The sequence below is a fragment of the Salmo trutta genome, chromosome 40, assembly GCF_901001165.1.
Source record: "Salmo trutta chromosome 40, fSalTru1.1, whole genome shotgun sequence".
NCBI lineage: Eukaryota > Metazoa > Chordata > Actinopteri > Salmoniformes > Salmonidae > Salmo > Salmo trutta.
The window spans coordinates 4,411,146-4,433,919 of NC_042996.1; the positions used below are offsets into that span (position 1 = coordinate 4,411,146).

The 22,774-nt window shown below is 45.9% G+C and overlaps 1 protein-coding gene and 1 long non-coding RNA gene across 2 annotated transcripts; one reads left to right on the plus strand and one right to left on the minus strand.

Moving 5' to 3' along the window:
* Window positions 1-1,862: 1,862 nt before the first annotated feature.
* LOC115180086 (alpha-N-acetylneuraminide alpha-2,8-sialyltransferase-like) lies at window positions 1,863-22,529 on the minus strand. Its single transcript, XM_029741999.1, has 5 exons — window positions 21,503-22,529; window positions 20,190-20,334; window positions 5,790-5,899; window positions 4,948-5,040; window positions 1,863-3,298 (listed from the first exon to the last, which is right to left on the minus strand). The coding sequence occupies exons 1-5, from the start codon at window positions 21,679-21,681 to the stop codon at window positions 2,818-2,820; spliced, it is 1,008 nt and encodes a 335-aa protein (XP_029597859.1). The 5' UTR covers window positions 21,682-22,529; the 3' UTR covers window positions 1,863-2,817.
* On the plus strand, window positions 3,079-6,733 carry LOC115180087 (uncharacterized). The gene is made up of 3 exons (XR_003873032.1): window positions 3,079-3,163; window positions 5,662-5,931; window positions 6,529-6,733. It is a non-coding gene; the product is annotated as an uncharacterized LOC115180087 (long non-coding RNA).
* Window positions 22,530-22,774: the final 245 nt, after the last annotated feature.

A 22,774-nucleotide genomic window follows, 5' to 3' on the forward strand; every position in this document is an offset into this window, starting at 1 on the left:
TTCTCATTCACAATACTGGGCAGAGGAACCAGACGGTGAGATAACACTTTATTTGGATAACATGTCAACTAACTATCTACTAAGCCTTACCCTAGCCCTAACCTTTACCCCAACCTTAGCAATCAGTTGCTTCTCAACAGATAGTTTGTTGATAGTAAGACTATCTACAGATGGACTATCCAGACTATCCAAATAAAGTGGGCCCGAAGGTGCAAATACGTGGCATCAATTTAATCGCATTGGTTTTTAAAAATGATCAACAGTTCAATTCCTGGTTGGAAGAGAGCACAAGTTTGCATCAGGACTGGCAATGAAGAGACTTTAAACAGGTTTGGTTTATCATTAACTGACTTGGTCCAACAACAACCAGCTCAATCTAAGACTCTGGACTTGTTTCCTTAGTCACACGGTTTTCATAGAGGTCAAGGGGGTCAATGGTACCCTATTTCCGATGTAGAGCACCCTATAGGTGATGGTCATAAGTAATACACTACATAGGGATTAGGGTGCCATTTCAGATGCACCCTTGAAATACTTCAAACATTCAAATGGCTCAAATAATTCATGCTACTTTATTACCACCTCCCCCCATCCTCCTCTCTACTGTAGTACTATATTATTCTATGATATTGCAGTGTCACATTGCGATTGTGGAAATCAGTTTCAAAAGGGGGACAAGGGAAAATGTCATTCTAAAGATAGCATACAGTAATGTCTAGCATTTCCATTTGCCTTGGTGAATTCTGAAGGCACAAAAACCTTTTATTATACAGTAGATATGAGGAATAGGTCATGGATTTGAAGAAACCTCATAATTCACATGATTTGTTCTGTGCCTGTAGGTTAGCCCAAACGTTGTTTAAATGTTATTTCAGTGTTGGTGCTAGACTCCATGCACGATCCATGCGGACCTAGATTGGCCCATGACATGATATGGTGCTGGTCACATTTGCACAACCAAAATATCAATGACAGTAACAACATTTAAACGTATCATTCCAAAATTCATGACAGGAGTTCATGTAAAAGCAAAAGGGCTGGCTCTTACACTGTCTCAACTGTTGGGTGATGATGACAGAAGGACAGAAGAACTAGCAGCTACTACACATCATATGTTCATTCCCTTGTATGTGTACACGGATCAGGGTTGGAGTCAATTCCATTTCAATTGGAATATCAGTTTACTTCCTGAATTGACTGAGTTGAAATGGAATTGATCCCAACCCTGTTATGAATGACAGAAAAATAACACCTAGAAATAAATGCAGGACAGCAAAGTTCAGGTCACTGCCCTGGCATTCAGACGCACACTGATGATGGCGATGACGATGGTGATGAAGAAGAGTATGAATGTTCAAGTTCAATGTGAGCAGGTGTCCCGCACCTGAACAGAAACATGCAGTGCTCCCTCACGACGCCAGGACAGCGGAGTCAATCACCACCTTCCGGAGACACCTGAAACCCCACCTCTTTAAGGAATACCTGGGATAGGATAAAGTAATCCTTCTACCCCCCCCCCCCCCGAAAGATTTAGATGCACTATTGTAAAGTGGTTGTTCCACTGGATATCTTAAGGTGAATGCACCAATTTGTAAGTCGCTCTGGATAAGAGCGTCTGCTAAATGACTTAAATGTAAATGTGTTGTCATCACTCAGTCAAGACACTTTTTAACAGCCCCTACAGAATGAAAGATATGGTAGCTCCCAGTCTCTTGTCAATGGAGTGTGTTTGTAAGTGGACCATACCAATAAGCACTCATAGCGTGAACGGGGGGTGAACCTTCAAGGCCACAACCTCTCGATGAACATACACAGATGAGGTCATGATTTGTAAAGCTCACATCTTTTTCTCTGCAGTGGAGTTTTGTGAAAAGATTTAAATACATACTCAGCTCTCAATCGTAACATAACTAAATCAACGTAGAACATCAACCTATATAAAATGAAAAACATGTATCATTAAAGTCATGATTAACAAATATAAATTAACATACGGATATATCAAACACTGCAATGTTCTTGGCTTCCCTTTTAATGAACAGGGATTTGTTCAGCTTGGCTGTAAAATGGAACATTCTAGAGCTCGATATCGTGCTTCACTCTCCTTTTCTATTGGATCCTACTTTGAACCTCAATGCTGATTGGTTGCTTAAGATGTCCATCAAGGGTTTTTGTTCAAGACAAAAAAATAACAAACTCCTTCGAACGAGCAAGGTACCAAGACATCTTTCATTCTCCCTTTTAGTCCGCTCTCAAACAAGCCTAGTACCAGGACACCTTGGTACCAGGACACTCATAGCCTAGTACCAGGACACCTTGGTACCAGGACACTTATAGCCTAGTACCAGGACTTGGTTCCTCCTTTCCTTTTTCCTTCCGTGTTTCAAGTCTTTCAGTCTGTTCTCTTAAGACAGTCTGTTCTCTTGAAAACCTCTTGGTTAGGATTGTTCCTTCTGTCTCTGTTTAACAAAGACACAGTGGGGGCATTGGGCCCAGCTGCTCCCTATGTCACATTGAGTAGTCAACATATAAAGAATCCTCCAGCCCCAGCTGAGAGTTAGCAGACCTCCTCTCTGCACACGCACCCACACGCACACACACACAAACACACACATAGTTAGAGTTAATGGAGGACAGGATAGAGAGAGAGGGTGTGTGGGGGCTTTCTCGGCTGGGTGGGTAACCATGGGTTACATTCTCATGCTAATGGTGGAGAAAGAGGTGGTGGTTTGCTGGGGACGATCGCAGGGGGCTGGTGGGTTGTAAGCGAAAGGAAGGGAAGGTTTATTAGGGGAGGGTCCCTTGGTCCCTTGAGTCTTATATAGCACCTTCCCGAGGTGGGCAGTGTCCCACCCTCATACGCAGTGTGCCACTCTTGTGCAACTGCCAGAGCTGGACAAACTCCTCAGGCATGGCGTGGAACCCGCTGAACGGCAGCACGTTATCGTAGTAGTGGTGGCTGACAGGCTGCTCGTCGAGCCCAACGCTGAACGGCCAGAAGCCGTAGGCCGTCACCTCCTCACACAGCCCCAGCGCCAGGCTGACCAGGAAGAGGCCTGTGGACAGGCGCTTGGCGTGCACTCCGCGACCCTTCCAGAACTTTCCCACGGTCCTGAGAAACTCGGGGTTGGCAAACAGCATGGTGAGGTTGGACGAGGTGTCGGTAAGTGCGTAGTGTGCCCGCAGGGAGGGGTCGGTGCCCGGCTTCATGGAGAAGGCTGGCATGTAAATGTAGCTGGAGCCGTAGGCCTTCATGCTCTCCACAAAACTTTTCCGTGACCAAAGAAGGTTCTGGAACCTGAGTTGGGAGAGAGAGAGAGAGAGAGAGAGATGAGAATGTGTGAGTACCATAGAAATAGAACCTATAGAATGGACAGCCCCAGTCAACTTTCCATGACGGTGGACCGGAGGTCATATTAGTGTACCCATGAGTGTACAGCTACAGCTACAATATGTATGTTTTTGGTAGACCTGATCAAATTAACATAGAAATGTGTTATAGATCTGTAATTCTCATTGAAAGCAAGTCTAAGAAGCGGTACATCAGCTCTATGTGTCCAATTTCTATGCTTTCCTTTCTTAAGTTTAGTTTTTGCGTCATTTTCTTTTCGTTTAGTGCACCAGCTTCAAACAGCTGAAAAAACAATATTTTTGGTAATTTAAATTATATTTATTTCACATTGGTTTAGATGGTACAATGATTCTCTACACAATGCCTTGTTTTGTCACAAACTGAAATTAGGCAAAATATTTGAATTTTTGCCACCAGGAAATGGTGGAGCAATATCTGCATTGCTATGGTCAGAGGGGGCTTTCCCTGTTGTAGTCATCATATTTCTATGGTGACTACCACTTGCTGTTTATCCATGCTAATGTTGCCTTCGGAAATCTAAACTCTATGCCAGTAGAGCCACGTGGATGTACACACACACACACACACACACACACACACACACACACACACACACACACACACACACACACACACACACACACACACACACACACACAGAGGGTGATTCTTTTGGTAAATCTATTTGATCTGGTCATGCATTCCAGGCTAAATCTACTGTGGATGTGGTGAGAAATGGGTTCTGGAAGTATCTATAGAGTCCAGATAGAACTGGCGTCCTCATTCCATGGGTATTTATGGACTATGGTATTATGGATATGTGCTCTCAGGATATGTCATATCGTAGGTGTTGTACATAATCTAGATGGTTTATAGGTGTGGGTGTAGTTGCTTGTGGAGGCGGGGATTCAATTGTACTGCATTACATTTCGAATCAACCCAAATGTAAACAATATACAGTACTAAAATGTATGTCCATTCAAAAAACCTAAACCTAACCCTTAATCCTAACCCCAATTCTTACCCTAATTGTTACCCTAACCCTAAACTTAACCCCTAAGCTTAAAATAGTCCCCATGAGGGAGAATGTTCCTTGTTGTACTATCCTTGTGGGGGCCATTTGGGGATTTCAGGTCCCCACAATGATAAAAGAACAAGATCACACACACACGTTTTGTCTCCGGATCACGGCTCCTCTATAAAAACACCAGTCTGGAGGAGGGAAGCTGCTGCTAGGACAAGACAACAGACAAAGCTCTTAGAACCTAACATCTGGAACTGACAGTACACATCATGAGAGGGAGAAAGAAAGGGAGAGGGAGAGAATACAGAGAGGGAGAGAAGGCAGAGGCCTTGGTAGGAGAGAAAGCAATAGAGAAAGAGAGAGGGAGAGAGAGAGAACTGGAGAGGAGAGATAGCAGGAGAAAATAAGAGAGTAAGAGAGAGATAGGGCGGGGAGAGAGTGGGAAACAGAGTAGTAGAGAGAAAGGATGGAGAGAAAAAGGGAGAGGACTGAAAAGGAGAGGACTTGGATGCTGTCCCACACACCCATACATTTCACAGTCAACAGCAGTTTTGAAAGGAAAGGAGTGTACCTCTTCTCAATGATGCTGGGGTTGGCTGTCACCAGGTTAGTTCTGCTCCCCACATCCTCAACATACTCCCTAGACAGTGGTGGAAGGTTGCACCTAGATACGAAAAACACAAGTACACATGTGCATTAATATACTGATAGTGATTTACAGTGACCATAAATCATTCACTATTTGACAACTTGGTCAGGATTGCAGATAGTGGTTCTTCATTCTTTCAGAATGGAACTAGCTTTTAGCTTTTTGTCTTTCCTTTTCTTAGCCATTTAATGTTAACACATTGTGACACTAACGTTATAACAAAATTATAACTTAGAAAATAGTTTTTCCTTTTTTTATCTGCTTTGAATGAACACAACATTTCTCTAGTGAAAACTTCCAGTCAGGCAGCCAGTGAGCCTATAGGCTTTTGATGGAGTTGGAGCTCCAAATTAATTATATTATTTTAGTCTTGCCTTCCCCAGGTTCAAGTCTGGTTTAAGCCTGGTTTAAGCCAGCCAGGCATGCCTGAGATGGGTGGGACAACAATGATCCAAGCTAGAACTAGTCTAGTCAACTAAATCAAACACTCTGTTGTTTGTCCTCAAGGCTCCAGAGCCAAAATGATTCACTACTTGACTTCATCTGCCCCCTTCAAAACCCAGACACTTCTAATGACACTTCTCTCCTCTCTTACCACTCTCTCTCTCTCTCTCTCTCTCTCTCTCTCTCTAGCAGATATGACAACACCTGTTCTCATTTAGTCTGATGGCTGATGTTCTTTGGCTGCTCTTTCTGGCCCTGGCGAGCGCGGGACGGCCAAATCATATTTGGACGGGCACTGGAGCGGACAGCCCCTCTCTTACCGCATGACAAAGTCAGCCTGGTCAATGTCCTTCCCACAGCCGCTGTGCTTCAGGACCCCTCCATTGCCCACCACCGAACACTTTTTGAGGGGATGCTGAAGAGGTGTCTCCTGGTAAACGAGAGGGAAGTGAGTGTCATGAAGTGAGTAAACATACACACGCACACACACACACACACATCCTGAAGTGGACTGGCCTGATACTTTTGTGAACAGTCAAAGACAACGGTAAAGACAAGTCAAATGAGGTGAGAGGGATAGATAGGGCTGTTGCGGCGACCATATTACCACCACGCCGGCAGTCACGAGTCACTAAGGCAGTTAAATTCCACGTGACCGTTTAGTCATGGTAATTAGGCTTCTCCAAGCTCTGATGCTGCTGATGGTCATTAGTAGCCTACCAAACTTGCTAACTGCCTGGTACTCAGCACTCTATTGTCCCTCTAATCACTCTGACATCAAATGTAATCAAAAATCGAATCAAACACTTCATGAGAGTCCATCATTGTAAATAAGAATTTGTTCTTAACTGACGTGCCTAGTTAAATAAAGGTTAAATAAAAAGTCCATGAGCTCATGTTGCACAACATTTCTTTAGGCTATGCAATTGCGTGAGAAAACAGAGTGATGGCCTCTATTAAAAAGAGGAGGAGGATCCCATCCACTTTCTATAGGCTAGGCCTACTATATTTATTTCTCAACTTTCCTAATATTAAGCACATTGCTTCTCTTTACAACAGGAAGCCGAGTGGCGCAGAGGTCTAAGGCACTGCATCGCTGTGCTTGAGGCATCACTACAGACACGTGTTCGATCCCGGGCTGTGTCGCAGCCGGCCCAGCATCGTTAGGGGAGGGTTTGGCCGACCGGGATGTACTTGTTCCATCGCGCTCTAACAACTCCTTGTGGCGGGCAGGGCGCATGCACGTTGACTTCGGTCGCCAGTTGGACGGTGTTTCCTCTGACACATTGGTGCGGCTGGCTTCCGGGTTAAGTGAGCAGTGTGTCAAGAAGCAGTGCAGCTTGGCAGGGTCATGTTTCGGAGCACGCATGGCTCTCGACCTTCGCCTCTTCCAAGTCTATATGGGAGTTGCAGCAATGGGACATCGCAAAAAAGGGAGTTAAAAAGTACCCCAAAAAATTGTATAGCCTACATGGCTGGCAGGAGTATAGTCTACCGAAACAGGAGTATAGCCTACCTGGCTGGCATGAAAATGACCATGGGAAAAGTGTCCTCCATTCGCTATTTAGGTGCATAGATTACATGTATTTTTCCCGCTGCCCCTGTTTCCAGACAGGTGCATGATAATGGTCCATTCTAAATCTAAATAGATTTCACATATTATTTAGTATATGTAAAGACAAGATTAAATGAAGAATAGTCTGATGGGTGACAATATTAGCCTATCACTTGTGAATTATATATAATCACTTGTAAATGATGCCCAGCATAAGAAACAAACTTTTTGTAAAAACAAGTGATCATAGTCGCACACCTCATGTAGCCTAGCTCTTAGGCCTATATGTATGTATCACAACTAAAGTGGCCAAATAACTTCTTAAAATGAAGCACATTAATCCGCTTTACAAGGGGTGTAGAGCCTAACTGGCATACATAAGCAGCGAGTGAGTTTCAAGTTTGGGGAAGATAAGTTTCACCATAAAAATACACTTTTATAATAAAAGAATGACATGCATAATTGCATTTGCGGGCACTTTTGATAATGGTGTTTTCCGCTAATGGAACTTTCATGCTAACAGCCTACTTGTAACGCCCTGGCCATAGAGAGGGGTTTTTGTTCTTTATTTTGGTTAGGCCAGGGTGTTACATTGGGTGGGCGTTCTATGTTCCTTTTTCTATGTTTTTGTATTTCTTTGTTTTGGGCCGTGTGTGTGGCTCCCAATCAGGCACAGCTGAAGCTCGTTGCTGCTGATTGGGAGTCACACATAAGGAGCATGTTTTTCCTTTGGGTTTGTGGGTAATTGTTTCTGTCAGTGTTTTGTTCCAGACAGGACTGTTTGCTGTCGGTTTACTCTTTTCTTGTTTTGTATAGTGTTCATGTTGTTGATATTAAATTCTAATAATGAACACTAACTCCGCTGCACCTTGGTCCACTTCTTCAGACGACAGCCGTTACACTACTGCCATGTGCGAATTGCTGCACATTTTATGTGAAGAAATAGCCTAATAGTTTATCAACATTTAAAGCTAAACGTTCTGATCTGTTGTGTCAACCACATTGCGTAAAAAGGTTTTTTTGATGCTAGTGGTTGTATTAATTTGGGATCTATAGCATCTCACAACTGTCCCAGACTATGTTTGGAATATTTATTTCTCACACAGAATAGAGTAGGTCAACCTTTGTACTATGAGGGATAGTAGATTGACATAGGCTAGTGCTTTTGCTGTTCGTTAGGCTTACTCATCTTGTCGGCTGACGAAAAGTAAATGTGAACAGTTCTTCCGATATCTTCAATATGCACCTTGGAAATGGATAAGGACTCGGGCAATTGCGTCCCAGATGTTTCTGTCTTCACTTGTAACCTGTGAGAAACACCCGATCCCGTGATGGAGAGCAATGTGAGTTAGCGGTGCTTTGGAGCACGCAGCACTCAGGGAGAAGGGCACAACGCGGCACTCCGTGCCAAGAGCACAACAGCCACTGGCCGCAAAAGGCATGGACTTTTTTAGGGTGCATTCTGACCACACAAAGGGGATGCCGCCGTGAAATTTGAGGCATTATTAAGTGCTTGTCAAATTGTGGATGAGAGACTGATAAAGTGTGTACAGCCTGAGCAAAAAAACATGCCTTTCAAGTCGCATCATGCAGCCTTACAATGTATTAAACATTTAAAATCAAAACATATAGCCCAACGTTCGTAGAACAAGTTACATTAATAACTCTAAATTAAGCATATAGGAGTACCTATTTCTATGTTAACCGCTCAACACAGAATAGCCGCATGTGCACACTCAAATCGTTGGTAGAAAATATCCTTTCTACTTTAATCAGCTTTGTTCAATTGTATTCTTCATACTATAAATAATATAAAATAATGCCACGGAATTTTAAGCAAATCTTGTCTGCTAAATGAACTAGTGTAGCCCACAGCCATTTGGCATAGCCAGATCAAGACCTAACATAAGGACAACTCAGAGTATGCTATTCTGTTCTTCTGAAATAGTCTACATTTTCTTCATTTAATGCTTCTTGAGACCTGTCTAAATTAAATAATGGATTTATTGTGAATGAAAAAGTCAAGGGGTCTGAATACTTTCCGAATGTACTGTAAATGTTGACTACTTTCCTAAAAAAGTATAAAGCAATAAATGTCTGCTCACGGTTTGCTACAGACGGACAGCAAACATTGAGTGGACAGAGGACATTCACTTATTTTCCATTGCTATAATATTTTGACCAGCTCTTGCGATAAGTTAAATTTGGATGAATGTAAAGTAAATAAACAAATGCACTTTACACATTTGTGGAACATTCTAATCAGAATTTAGAACGTACTAGGAATGTGAACTAAAAGTCCTGGGCAAGTTCCCAGACGGCTAGCTGGGTACTCTTTTCAACCTCCATTACAGGCCGACCATAAGGGCCTAAGCATGGCCAGTGTTGGCCAGTGAATGGAGTGTCTGTGGGCGCCTCTTGAGGCAAATCCTTTCTATTCGTTTGGCCTGTTGCTGTGAGTCTGCGCCCTGCTTGAGCCGGTGCCAGCGATGAACGGAGAGTCCTGAGAGAAACAAATGCTCTCATTATTCCCTTTGGAGTGGAGGACTAGACCCCCTCATCATCCTACTCCTCTATTCACCCCCCCACCTCTGTGTTCCCCCCAGGGTGTCTGGTGAACCATGAAAGGGGCTGAGCCAGCTAGAGGAGAACAATGGCCAGCTCACAGTTCTGGGAACATATCCCTCCATATCATTGTAACACATGTGATCCAAACATTAGTTATATTTTTATTATATCTCACTGAGAGAAGGATTATGAGATGAGAGTAGGGCTAGCACAAGCCAAAATACAGGCCAAAACAGGGGCCAAAGGACAGGCTAAAACACAGGCCTAAACACGGACCATCTCACGGACCAACACACGGACCAACACACGGACCAACACACGGACCAACACACAGACCAACACACAGATCATCTCATGGGCCAACACACAGATCATCTCACAGACCAACTCACGGACCAACACACGGATCATCTCACGGACCAACACACGGACCAACACACAGATCATCTCACGGACCAACACACGGACCAACACACAGATCATCTCACGGACCAACACACGGACCAACACACGGACCAACACACGGACCAAAACACAGATCATCTCACGGACCATCACACGGACCAACACACGGACCAACACACGGACCAACACACGGACCAACACACGGACCAACACACGGACCAACACACAGATCATCTCACGGACCAACACACGGACCAATACACAGATCATCTCACGGACCAACACACGGACCAACACACAGATCATCTCACGGACCAACACACGGACCATCACACGGACCAACACACGGATCAACACACGGACCAACACACGAACCAACACACGGACCAACACACGGACCAACACACGGACCAACACACGGACCAACACACGGATCATCTCATGGACCAACACACGGACCAACACACGGACCAACACACAGATCACCTCATGGACCAACACACGGACCAACACACGGACCAACACACGGATCATCTCATGGACCAACACACGGATCAACATACGGACCAACACACAGATCATCTCATGGACCAACACACGGACCAACACACGGGCCAACACACGGACCAACACACGGACCAACACACGGATCATCTCATGGACCAACACACGGACCAACACACGGACCAACACACGGACCAACACACGGACCAACACACAGATCATCTCACGGACCAACACACGGACCAACACACGGACCAATACACAAATCATCTCACGGACCAACACACGGACCAACACACGGAACAAAACACGGACCAACACACGGACCATCTCACGGACCAACACACGGACCAACACACGGACCATCTCACGGACCAACACACGGACCAACACACGGACCAACACACGGGCCAACACACGGACCAACTCACGGACCAACCTACGAACCAACACACGGACCAACACACGGGCCAACACACGGACCAACACACGGACCAACACACGAACCAACACACGGACCATCACACGGACCAACACACGAACCAACACACGGACCAACACACGGATCATCTCATGGACCAACACACGGATCATCTCACGGACCAACATACGGACCAACACACGGACCAACACACGGACCATCTCATGGACCAACTCACGGGCCAACACACGGGCCAACACACGGATCATCTCATGGACCAACACACGGGCCAACACACGGGCCAACACACGGATCATCTCATGGACCAACTCACGGACCAACACACGGACCAACACACGGACCAACACACGGACCAACACACGAACCAACACACGAACCAACACACGGACCAACACACGGACCAACACACGGACCAACACACGGACCAACACACGGACCAACACACGGACCAACACACGGACCAACACACGGATCATCTCATGGGCCAACACACGGACCAACACACGGACCAACATACGGACCAACATACGGACCAACACACAGATCATCTCATGGACCAACACACGGACCAACACACGGACCAACACACGGATCATCTCATGGACCAACACACGGACCAACACACGGACCAACATACGGACCAACATACGGACCAACACACAGATCATCTCATGGACCAACACACGGACCAACACACGGACCAACACACGGACCAACACACGGATCATCTCATGGACCAACACACGGACCAACACACGGACCAACACACGGGCCAACTCACGGATCATCTCATGGACCAACACACAGACCATCACACGGACCAACACACGGGCCAACGCACGGACCAACGCACGGACCAACACACGGACCAACACACGGACCAACACACGGACCAACACACGGACCAACACACGGACCAACACACGGATCATCTCATGGACCAACACACGGACCAACACACGGATCATCTCATGGACCAACACACAGACCAACACACGGACCAACACACGGACCAACACACGGACCAACACACGGATCATCTCATGGACCAACACACAGACCAACACACGGACCAACACACAGACCAACACATGGACCAACACACGGATCATCTCATGGACCAACACACAGACCAACACACGGACCAACACACGGGCCAACACACGGACCAACACACAGACCAACACACGGATCATCTCATGGACCAACACACGGACCAACACACGGACCAACATACGGACCAACACACAGATCATCTCATGGACCAACACACGGACCAACACACGGGCCAACACACGGACCAACACACGGACCAACACACGGATCATCTCACGGACCAACACACGGACCAACACACGGACCAAAACACGGACCAACACACGGGCCAACACACGGACCAACATACGGACCAACATACGGACCAACACACAGATCATCTCATGGACCAACACACGGACCAATACACGGACCAACATACGGACCAACATACGGACCAACACACAGATCATCTCATGGACCAACACACGGACCAACACACGGGCCAACACACGGACCAACACACGGACCAACGCACGGACCAACACACGGACCAACACACGGACCAACACACAGATCATCTCATGGACCAACACACGGACCAACACACGGACCAACGCACGGACCAACACACGGACCAACACACGGACCAACACACAGATCATCTCATGGACCAACACACGGACCATCTCACGGACCAACACACAAACCAACACACGGACCAACACACGGACCAACACACGGACCAACACACGGACCAACATACGGGCCAACACACGGGCCAACACACGGACCAACACACGGACCAACACACGGATCATCTCATGGACCATCTCACGGACCAACACACGGACCAACACACGGACCAAAACACGGGCCAACACACGGGCCAACACACGGACCAACACACGGACCAACACACGGGCCAACACACGGACCATCTCACGGACCAACACACGGACCAACACACGGACCAAAACACGGGCCAACACACGGGCCAACACACGGACCAACACACGGACCAACACACGGACCAACACACGGACCAACACACGGATCATCTCACGGACCAACACACGGACCATCTCACGGACCAACACACGGACCAACACACGGACCAACACACGGATCATCTCATGGACCAACTCACGGACCAACACACGGACCAACACACGGACCAACACACGGATCATCTCACGGACCAACACACGGACCATCTCACGGACCAACACACGGACCAACACACGGATCATCTCATGGGCCAACTCACGGGCCAACACACGGACCAACACACGGGCCAACTCACGGGCCAACACACGGGCCAACACACGGACCATCTCATGGGCCAACTCACGGGCCAACACACGGGCCAACACACGGGCCAACACACGGACCAACACACGGACCAACACACGGACCAACACACGGACCATCGCACGGGCCAAAACATAGACCAACACACAGACATACACACAGACATACACAGACCAAAAAGTTTTTTTTAAAAACCAGGCTATACTTAAAAAAAGAAAACATTTTTAACCAGACCAATGAGAGGAGGAGAAAGAGGATGAGAGATGATGAGCACTACTGACAAGGGCAGAAGCGATCACAGCCTAAAAGCCCTTTCTATGTGATCAAAGCTAACAAAGCTTCTCCATTAATCAGCCAACTCCTAAATGACACATTCCTTCAATGGACGGCGATGCCAACGCTTCACTGCGTGGTCAGAAGGGCTCTGTTTTGCTGTGCCCATGTGCTTGGTGGCACTGCCAGTTCTGGTCAGGCATGACTCGCTCTCTATGCCCAGACCTGCAATTAGTGCTCTGACAGACAGAAAAGTTAGCCCTACTCATGATGACCCAAGTGTGAGAGACATTGCTCAACAGAGAGGCTGAGTCTATAACATTCATGCACAGGGAAAAAGTAGGCAAATAGTGTATGAATACTTGAGTGTGTGTGTGTGTGAGTGAGTTGGTTGGTAGAGCATGGTGTTTGCAACGCCAGCATGGTGTGCGCAACGCCAGGGTTGTGGGGTCGATTCCCACGGGGGGCCAGTACATAAAAAAATGAATACAAAAAAAATGCATGAAATAAAATGTATGAATTGTATGCATTCACTACTGTAAGTCGCTCTGGATAAGAGTGTCTGCTAAATAACTAAAATGTAAATGTAAAAATGTGAGAATGTGAGTGTGTGCCCCTTCGCTGCTTCAGGCTCTATTTTTGTCAGGCAGTGGTTATACAGTACTGTCTAGAGCTGTCCTTGTGTATAATGTGTGTGTGGGTGAGTAGCCACTGGTGGTTAGGACGTGGGAGGATAGAGTACACAAACTTGACACACACTCACTCACATGCTCTGCAAACACAGCACACAGATCTCACAGGACGCACACGTGCGCGCGCACAGTGACACGCACACACACTCTCTGGATCCCTCTCTCTCCACGTGAAGTCAAGAGGATTGCTGTAACGTCAATGCCTCAGTCATAAACAGGTAGATTAAATGGTGTCAAGGCAACCTTTACTAGTAGGGAGACTGACACACACCCACACCCAATAAAAGGTGATTTACCTCAGTAACACGGCAGTGAGGCTCAGCTAGGTGCATCTCCTCTGTCTGAATAAGGACAGTGAGGTGTGAAACCAGAACTATCTCAGGGCAGCAACATCTATACCCTGAACTTTAGAATAACATACCCACTGGCCAGAAACTGGTCACATCAACGTTGTTTCCACGTCATTTCAATGACAACAAAAATGATTTGATGACGTTCAATAAACGTGGGGGAAATGATTGGATTTGCAAAAAGACATCACCGTAAGGAAATGTCACCTTTTTCTTCACCCAACTTATATTTGTTTTTCAGAGAGGAGTCACAGACACAAAGATAACCCCTCTCCATCCCCCCTCAGTCCCCATTTACCAGCCCACATCCTGCCTCCTCGTCCGGAAACCATGTTTCCCACTCCGCCTAGCCCCTCTCCCCACCTCCCCGACCCATCCCCCCTCAGTCCCCATTTACCAGCCCACATCCTGCCTCCTCGTCCGGAAACCATGTTTCCCACTCCGCCTAGCCCCTCTCCCCACCTCCCCGACCCATCCCCCCTCAGTCCCCATTTACCAGCCCACATCCTGCCTCCTCATCCGGAAACCATGTTTCCCACTCCGCCTAGCCCCTCTCCCCACCTCCCCGACCCATCCCCCCTCAGTCCCCATTTACCAGCCCACATCCTGCCTCCTCATCCGGAAACCATGTTTCCCACTCCGCCTAGCCCCTCTCCCCACCTCCCCGACCCATCCCCCCTCAGTCCCCATTTACCAGCCCACATCCTGCCTCCTCGTCCGGAAACCATGTTTCCCACTCCGCCTAGCCCCTCTCCCCACCTCCCCGACCCGAAGTAAGCATGGCTCCCACCCCTTCCCATCCCACCTAGCAACCGAGGTTGCTTACCAGTCCCCCTCCTGCCCACTCATCCCCTGAGTCTCCCCTTACATTCCTCCCAATCCCCCACAACGACCAGAGACCCCACCCCCCGTACCACCAACTTTTAGCCTAAATCAAATGACATGTTTGTTGATTTCACATTGAATTACATCTCAACCAAATGTATATCAAAACTAGACGTTGAAATGACGTCCGTGTCCAGTGGGTAGCCATGGAGAAAGAGATAAATGAGTGATCACCATGACCCCAAATAGGGAATCAGCAGAGCTCAATCAGGAGTGTGTGGGGGGAGATAAAGAGAGAAACATAAGGAGTGGGGGTAGTGAGAGAGAGAGAGTGAGAGAGAGAGAGAGAGGAGGAGAGAGAGAGTTAGAGAGAGAGTGGGGGTTGAGGAAGAGAAGGGGAGATGGAGAACATTAGGGTGTGAGAGACAAAGAGAGATTTTGTTTTAAAGATGGCATATCTGAGCGAATGAGAGAGGACTGAGAGAGAGGAGAAAGAGAATGCAAGTAACTCTGACTGTAGTTACTTGGTCATACTGCATGTTCTGCTCTGAGTAACAAGGGATGGTCTGATGTTAGTAACCAGAGAGACAGATACAAATGAAAGAGAAAGGGTCCAACATTTCTTTCATTATTACTCTCAATGTTCTGCTTAGAACACACACACACACACACACACACACACACACACACACACACACACACACACACACACACACACACACACACACACACACACACACACACACAGACTAATGGATATAGCTGATGAGTGCCACAATTTGACAACCCATCTGTGTTTTTCCCCACATTTTGAGGACTGAATATCTCCGGTTATCTGATCCAATCTCCAATGAGGGTTTTCACATCCTCCTTTATGTCCTCTCTGTCATGATAAAGTGGGATCCATCTCAAATCCCACAGCTTGCATTCAGGGTGTCATATTCCCCGGGGCTCGTGACCTATGATAAATAATTTCCCAACAGCACAATCTGTTCCCTTCTTTAGTCTCTAGGTGGAGGACGCATCTTTAAGTTCCCTATACTCTTCTGAGTAATTTAGGGGGTATCTCAATCATCTAAAATAGATTCCTCTACCGTGTCTCCTCTCCTTCAACTAAACAGATTTTCACCTCTTGACTCTTTTCAGACCAGTGCAGACTGAAGGAGAGGAGACAAGGAGAGGAAACCACAGACTATTGACATTCCCCTTGATTTACTGGTTTACTGTTGATGACCTTGAATAAGGCCTGTGTGTCTATGTACGCTGATGACTCAACACACGTCGGCTATGACAGTAAAATAAATAACTGACACCCATAGAGCTCCAGTCAGTTTTACAATGGGTTAACTAGCGATAGGCTGGTGATCAATATCTCAACAACTAAAAGCATAGTTTTTCGGACAAATCCCTCGCTCAACCCTAAACCTCATCGAGATCTATTTTTGAAAAAAATGTGTCAATTGAGCAAGTTGAGGAGACTAAACTGCTGATTGTAACCCTAGATAGCAAGCTGTCATGGTCAAAGCATATACACTCAATGGTTGCTAAAATGAGAAGAGGTCTGTCGGTGATAAGGCGTGGCTCTGCTTTCTTGATATCTCAGTCGACCAGACAGGTCCTACAGGCCCTAGTTTTGTCGCATCTGGACTAATTTTTATTGAACCTTTATTTAACTAGGCAAGTCAAATAAGAACAAATTCTTATTTACAATGACGGCCTACCAAGAGGCAAAAGGCCTGACTACTGCCCAGTTATGTGGTCATGTGCGGCGAAGAGGGACATAAGTAAATTGCAGTTGGTCCAGAACAAAGCAGCACGTATCGCACATAGATGTACACGGAGAGTAACATGCATGTCAGTCTCTCCTGGCTCAGAGTTGAGGAGAGATTGACTGCATCACTATTGGTCTTTGTGTGAGGTGTTGATGTGTTGAAGGTACCGAACTGTCTGTTCCATCAGTTGGCACACAGTTCGAACACTCATCGGTACAACACAAGACATGCAATCTGAGGTCTCTTCACAAACCCCAGGTCCAGAACAGAGGCTGGGAAACATAGTATTAAATATAGACATGACTACATGGAACTCTCTGCCACCCCAGGTAACTTAAGCTAGCAATAAAAACCTATAAAAGAACACCTTATTGTATTATGTATTGTATTATGTAGGAACGGCTTATAGGGCAGGAGCCATCTCCTGTTTCTGAAGCGTGAGGCAGAGGCAGGAGATGATGTAGTTGTCACGCTCACTGTCTTCAAACTCCCTGTCATAAATGAGCCAAGGCGCAGCGTGCTTGTAATTCCACATCTTTAATGGAAGTGAAACCTTTCACAAAAACCAGGTAAACAGAAATCAAACGTGACGCAACTGTGGCGCACACAAACACTCACAGAAAATAATAATTACCCACAAACACAGGTGGGAAAACGGCTGCCTAAGTATGATCCCCAATCAGAGACAACGATAAACAGCTGCCTCTGATTGGGAACCATACTAGGCCAACAAAGAAATAGAAACATAGATATGCCCACCCAAGTCACACCCTGACCTAACCAAATAGAGAATAAAAAAGGCTCTCTAAGGTCAGGGCGTGACAGTAGTGCTATGAAGTATTATGTAGTGTTATGTAGTATTATGTAGTGTTATGTAGTATTATGTATATTATGTTATCATATTATGCATTTTATTTGCTGTGTTTTGTTTGGACCCAAGGATGAGTTATTTATTTAATGTATTTATTGTGATTTGCAGGTCTGATGTGGCCCATGAGCCAGGATTTTCAGACCACAATGTGGAGGATAGCTAGGCCATAAATAAAGGCTGAGGATAACTCCCTTCTGAAATGTATGGTATGTGGTCATAAAGGGTTTACTTTTAATTATGATTTATTTTATTTATTAGGATCCCCAAATAAAAAGTCTAAATAAATAAATAAAATATAATAAATAATAATAATAGGGGATCCTAATATATAAATAAATAATATTTAAAAGTAAACCCTTTATGGCCACATACTATACATGTCATAAGGCCTTTAGTTATGGGCTAGTTGTCCTCAGCCTTCAGTTATGGCCTAGTTGTCCTCAGCCTTCAGTTATGGCCTAGTTGTCCTCAGCCTTCAGTTATGGCCTAGTTGTCCTCAGCCTTCAGTTATGGCCTAGTTCTCCTCAGCCTTCAGTTATGGCCTAGTTGTCCTCAGCCTTCAGTTATGGCCTAGTTGTCCTCAGCCTTCAGTTATGGCCTAGTTCTCCTCAGCCTTCAGTTATGGTCTAGTTGTCCTCAGCCTTCAGTTATGGCCTAGTTGTCCTCAGCCTTCAGTTATGGTCTAGTTGTCCTCAGCCTTCAGTTATGGTCTAGTTGTCCTCAGCCTTCAGTTATGGCCTAGTTGTCCTCAGCCTTCAGTTATGGCCTAGTTGTCCTCAGCCTTCAGTTATGGTCTAGTTGTCCTCAGCCTTCAGTTATGGCCTAGTTGTCCTCAGCCTTCAGTTATGGCCTAGTTCTCCTCAGCCTTCAGTTATGGTCTAGTTGTCCTCAGCCTTCAGTTATGGCCTAGTTCTCCTCAGCCTTCAGTTATGGCCTAGTTGTCCTCAGCCTTCAGTTATGGTCTAGTTGTCCTCAGCCTTCAGTTATGGCCTAGTTGTCCTCAGCCTTCAGTTATGGTCTAGTTGTCCTCATCCTTCAGTTATGGCCTAGTTCTCCTCAGCCTTCAGTTATGGCCTAGTTGGGTTATTGGGTAAGCATTAGAATAAGCCGCCTCAACATTTGCAGCCATAGGTGGTAATATCTCTGTAGGAGCTGATCTGTCATCAGTATTGTGAAAAAAATCTAATGTTAAGGAAAGATTTGAATGGAGATAGCTGATCCGAGAGCAGCGCTCCCTTTATTTAGATCTTATCAGTATCGATCGACACATGCTCCAACGACGCCCTTACCGACCGTTCTCTCTGAGTGGTGTTTTAGGAAACGAATGTTACATCTTCGGCCGTTGTAGGAAAGACGCACTGTTAAAACACTCGTAAGCCATCGCTATCGGGAAGCCGGGGCCTTTTCAGTTGTGCTGAAATGTAGGTAAGGTGACAGACATTACTAACACTGGTCTGAATAAAAGGCATTGAAAGTCAAATGGATTTCTCAGGACTAGAAGCACTCCAAACAGGAAGATGGGAAAGTAAATGCTAGTGGTTAAAGTCTGAACACTTAGCAGATATAGGTGATCTCCTGGTTGGACACTAACTGGAACAAGCTGACTGTCATGTTCAATGTTGCATTCTAAACACCTGTGTTTAAGATGAGAACAATGCCTAATGATTTGAAACACTGACAGTTAGGTTATCAACGTGTCACATGATTTATGGTTAGACTCATTTCTCAGTTCAAAGTGTCTGTTGCTCACTTAGTGTTTTAATGAGATGGAAATAATGTTGTTATCTTGGAGACCTGCGTAAAAGGTGATAGCGTGGGGATTTCACAGTTGAGCGTGGGTGAAAGGGAAGGTGCTGAGAAGCTGATTAAGTTGTTAAAAGAGTGTTGACCATTAGCACAGACTAGGGTTGCTGTGTTTTCATTGGGGTCAGGGGGTTTGGAGTTCAATTCCACACATTCTCTACATTACTGTCAGTGACCATGCAAGTGTGGTCACAGACACAAACACATACAAACACACACACACAAATATATTGTGTTTTTAGGTGTGTTTGAGTTGGGCTGGAACAAAAGCCTGTACACTGCTGGCCTCCAGGACCAGAGTAGAGGCCTACCTGCACAAAGAGAGAGTAGGTCTCATTGTTGACTGTGTGTGAGTGGTAAAACTCTCCGTCGTACCACAGGACCTTCCCCATAGGTGAATTCTGCTTGGTCACCGCAAACATTCTCCTTGGGTCACAGCACTCTGAAAGCAGCTTCCTGTAACGAGAGAGGGAGTAGGATGACGATGTAGCTCGACACTGATCTCATGTCAGTTTAGGGTGTCATCACTTATGTGTGAGTTTAGGATTTGGGGAGGGTAAGCTGATCCTAGACCTGTGGTAAATATGGGAAACCTTTACCCCTGAGCTATAAATAGACAGTCAGAATGAGAAGAGAATTTGTCATTGAGTGACACTCAGACACAGTGTATACATTGAGACTGTGCATACATTGAGACTTGATCTGAAGGACTCTGGGCCACGTGTAATTTGAGCATTCTCTATTGATGAAATAAACACTCACTGCAGAGTGGGCACTGTCAACTATAATTCAGATCATGAGACAACTGTCCAACTGTCTCAACTGATACAGTGTCCAAGTGTCATGCATGCTATTTTAACACAATGACACATTCATACATGCTTCATAAATCCTGTCTGCATCGTGGGGAAGCCTAAGTACTGTAAATGCATTTGGAATCAATTAGGAGTCGGCGCAGATATGCTAAAAATATCATCTTCAGTCCAACTGTGGGCGTCAATTGGCGAATTTGAAGCGTGGAAGTGTGGATATGGCAAATGGATAAAGACTGGTTGTTGATGGTTACTTTGTCCTAGATTCAGCACCACCAGTACAGTTGCATGTCTGTCGTTTCCATGGACACACACAGCTTCGGCTGCGAGACAACCTTTTCAACTCCAAACGTGCTGAACCATAGAGATCCTATTCAATTATTCTAATTCCCTCTTGCACCATCATAAAACGCGTCTCTGTGCTTTTCCGTGCAGGTGCCACGTTCTGCCCATTTCCCTAATCTCCTTTCCTCAGTGCATTAGCCTACGACTCCCGTCATATTCTCGTGAGAATGCGACTAGATACAACAAATGGGCCTACCATACCGTGTGCCCTGGAGATTCAGCTTGATAGTGATAGATTTTCTTTTCACCATTTGCATTCCTCTTTTTCCATTTAATAAACATTCTTATTATAATTAGCCTATGTATTGTCTTGTTATGTGCGTAAATAGACTGTAGGAGATGTTAGGCTACTTGGACACAATCATGTAAAAATGTTTTGCTATATTGTAGAATATTAATATTGCTATGAATTATTTATGAGGGCCAAATCGCATAGGCCTAATGTTGTGAGATGAGTGAAAGCCCACCTGAACAGATCGATGTCCGTCTGGTTCCTCTGCCATACTTGTCCCTGCCGCAGCACTTCATCAACTATCTCCTTGTCGTTCCGGAGTCTGTACACTGGGAAAATGTAGAGCCAGCATAACACGAGCACGCACAGAACGGCCCACACCGACAGCTTGCTCCGGTGGCATCTCACCGACATCGTTACAGCTTGTGGTTCACGAATCACAACCGGCCTACTCAAACAAATCTAGTATGGTGAAAAAAAACGCAAGCTGGCCCTCTCCGTTAGCTATGTATGATAGGTTTTATGGAGATGGCATCCTTTCTCATCCAGAAGGCTCGGAGTCTCAATGGAAATGCGCGTTTGTATTCTTCCTGCTAGTGCAAGCATCGAATTCCTTAGTTTAGCTCCCAAACTGCCGGTTTTGTTATAAACGCTTGGTCATGTTTTGCAGCATGAAGGGATCCGCTATCCATGCGCCATCTCGGCCGCGGTAAGCTAGCGGGCTTCGCTCTCTGCAGCGGCGGGTTGCTGGAATCCACCACACTCTTCTTGGTGCATCACTGACCCCGCAAGCATCACCTAGATGTCCGCCGCTCTCTCCCTAAACAACAGCGGTCTTGTGTGAAATCCCTGCCCGGTTCCCTAGAGCCACATCGCCCTTTGTGGTCACTTATTTTGGTACATCCAACCCGAATGGACCATGCTACCCCTTTCTCATCTCCTCTCTCCTTGTCCTGATTGATCTTCTTGGAAACCTTGCAAGTGTACTGGGCAAAATCCAGTGAATCTCTTTCTTTCTCTCCCCCTCTGTAACTACCATAGTTCTACATCCCTCCAACCTAGACTCAGGGGTAGACGTAACATAGTAAACGTAAATCCAGGACACTCCAGGAAACAGTGGGTTACATTTCTTATGGTGCCTATAGAAAGTCTACACACCCTTGACTTTTTTCAAAAACAATTGTGAACCTCTTCTGCACAAAACATCTTTGTTCAATTGTTCAATCAGCAATCAAACCTTATTCATGCATAAGAGAGGTCACTTCTGAGTTGCTGTTTGCAAGAATGGACCAAGGACAAAGGAGAGGAAGCGGGGCCCATAGAGGAAGATAGTTCAGCTCTCAGGTCAAAAGGGAAAATAAAGCCTTTTGTTTCTGGATATTCATGCTCTTGAGTGACATTCTTTCTGTACGGGACATCTTTGGTACAATAATTTTAGGAAAAAATAATACAACCCATGCTGTACTAATATGTTTACTTGCCTTTTATGGTGCATACTATAATTATA

Coding starts and splice junctions, on each gene's coding strand:
- LOC115180086 (XM_029741999.1), bottom strand. CDS start 21,681: ATGTCGGTGAGATGCCACCGGAGCAAGCTGTCGGTGTGGGCCGTTCTG. Junction 5,041..5,789: donor CAGGCTGACTTTGTCATGCG/GTAAGAGAGGGG, acceptor TTTCGTATCTAG/GTGCAACCTTCCACCACTGT. Junction 3,299..4,947: donor CCCAGCATCATTGAGAAGAG/GTACACTCCTTT, acceptor CTCCCAACTCAG/GTTCCAGAACCTTCTTTGGT.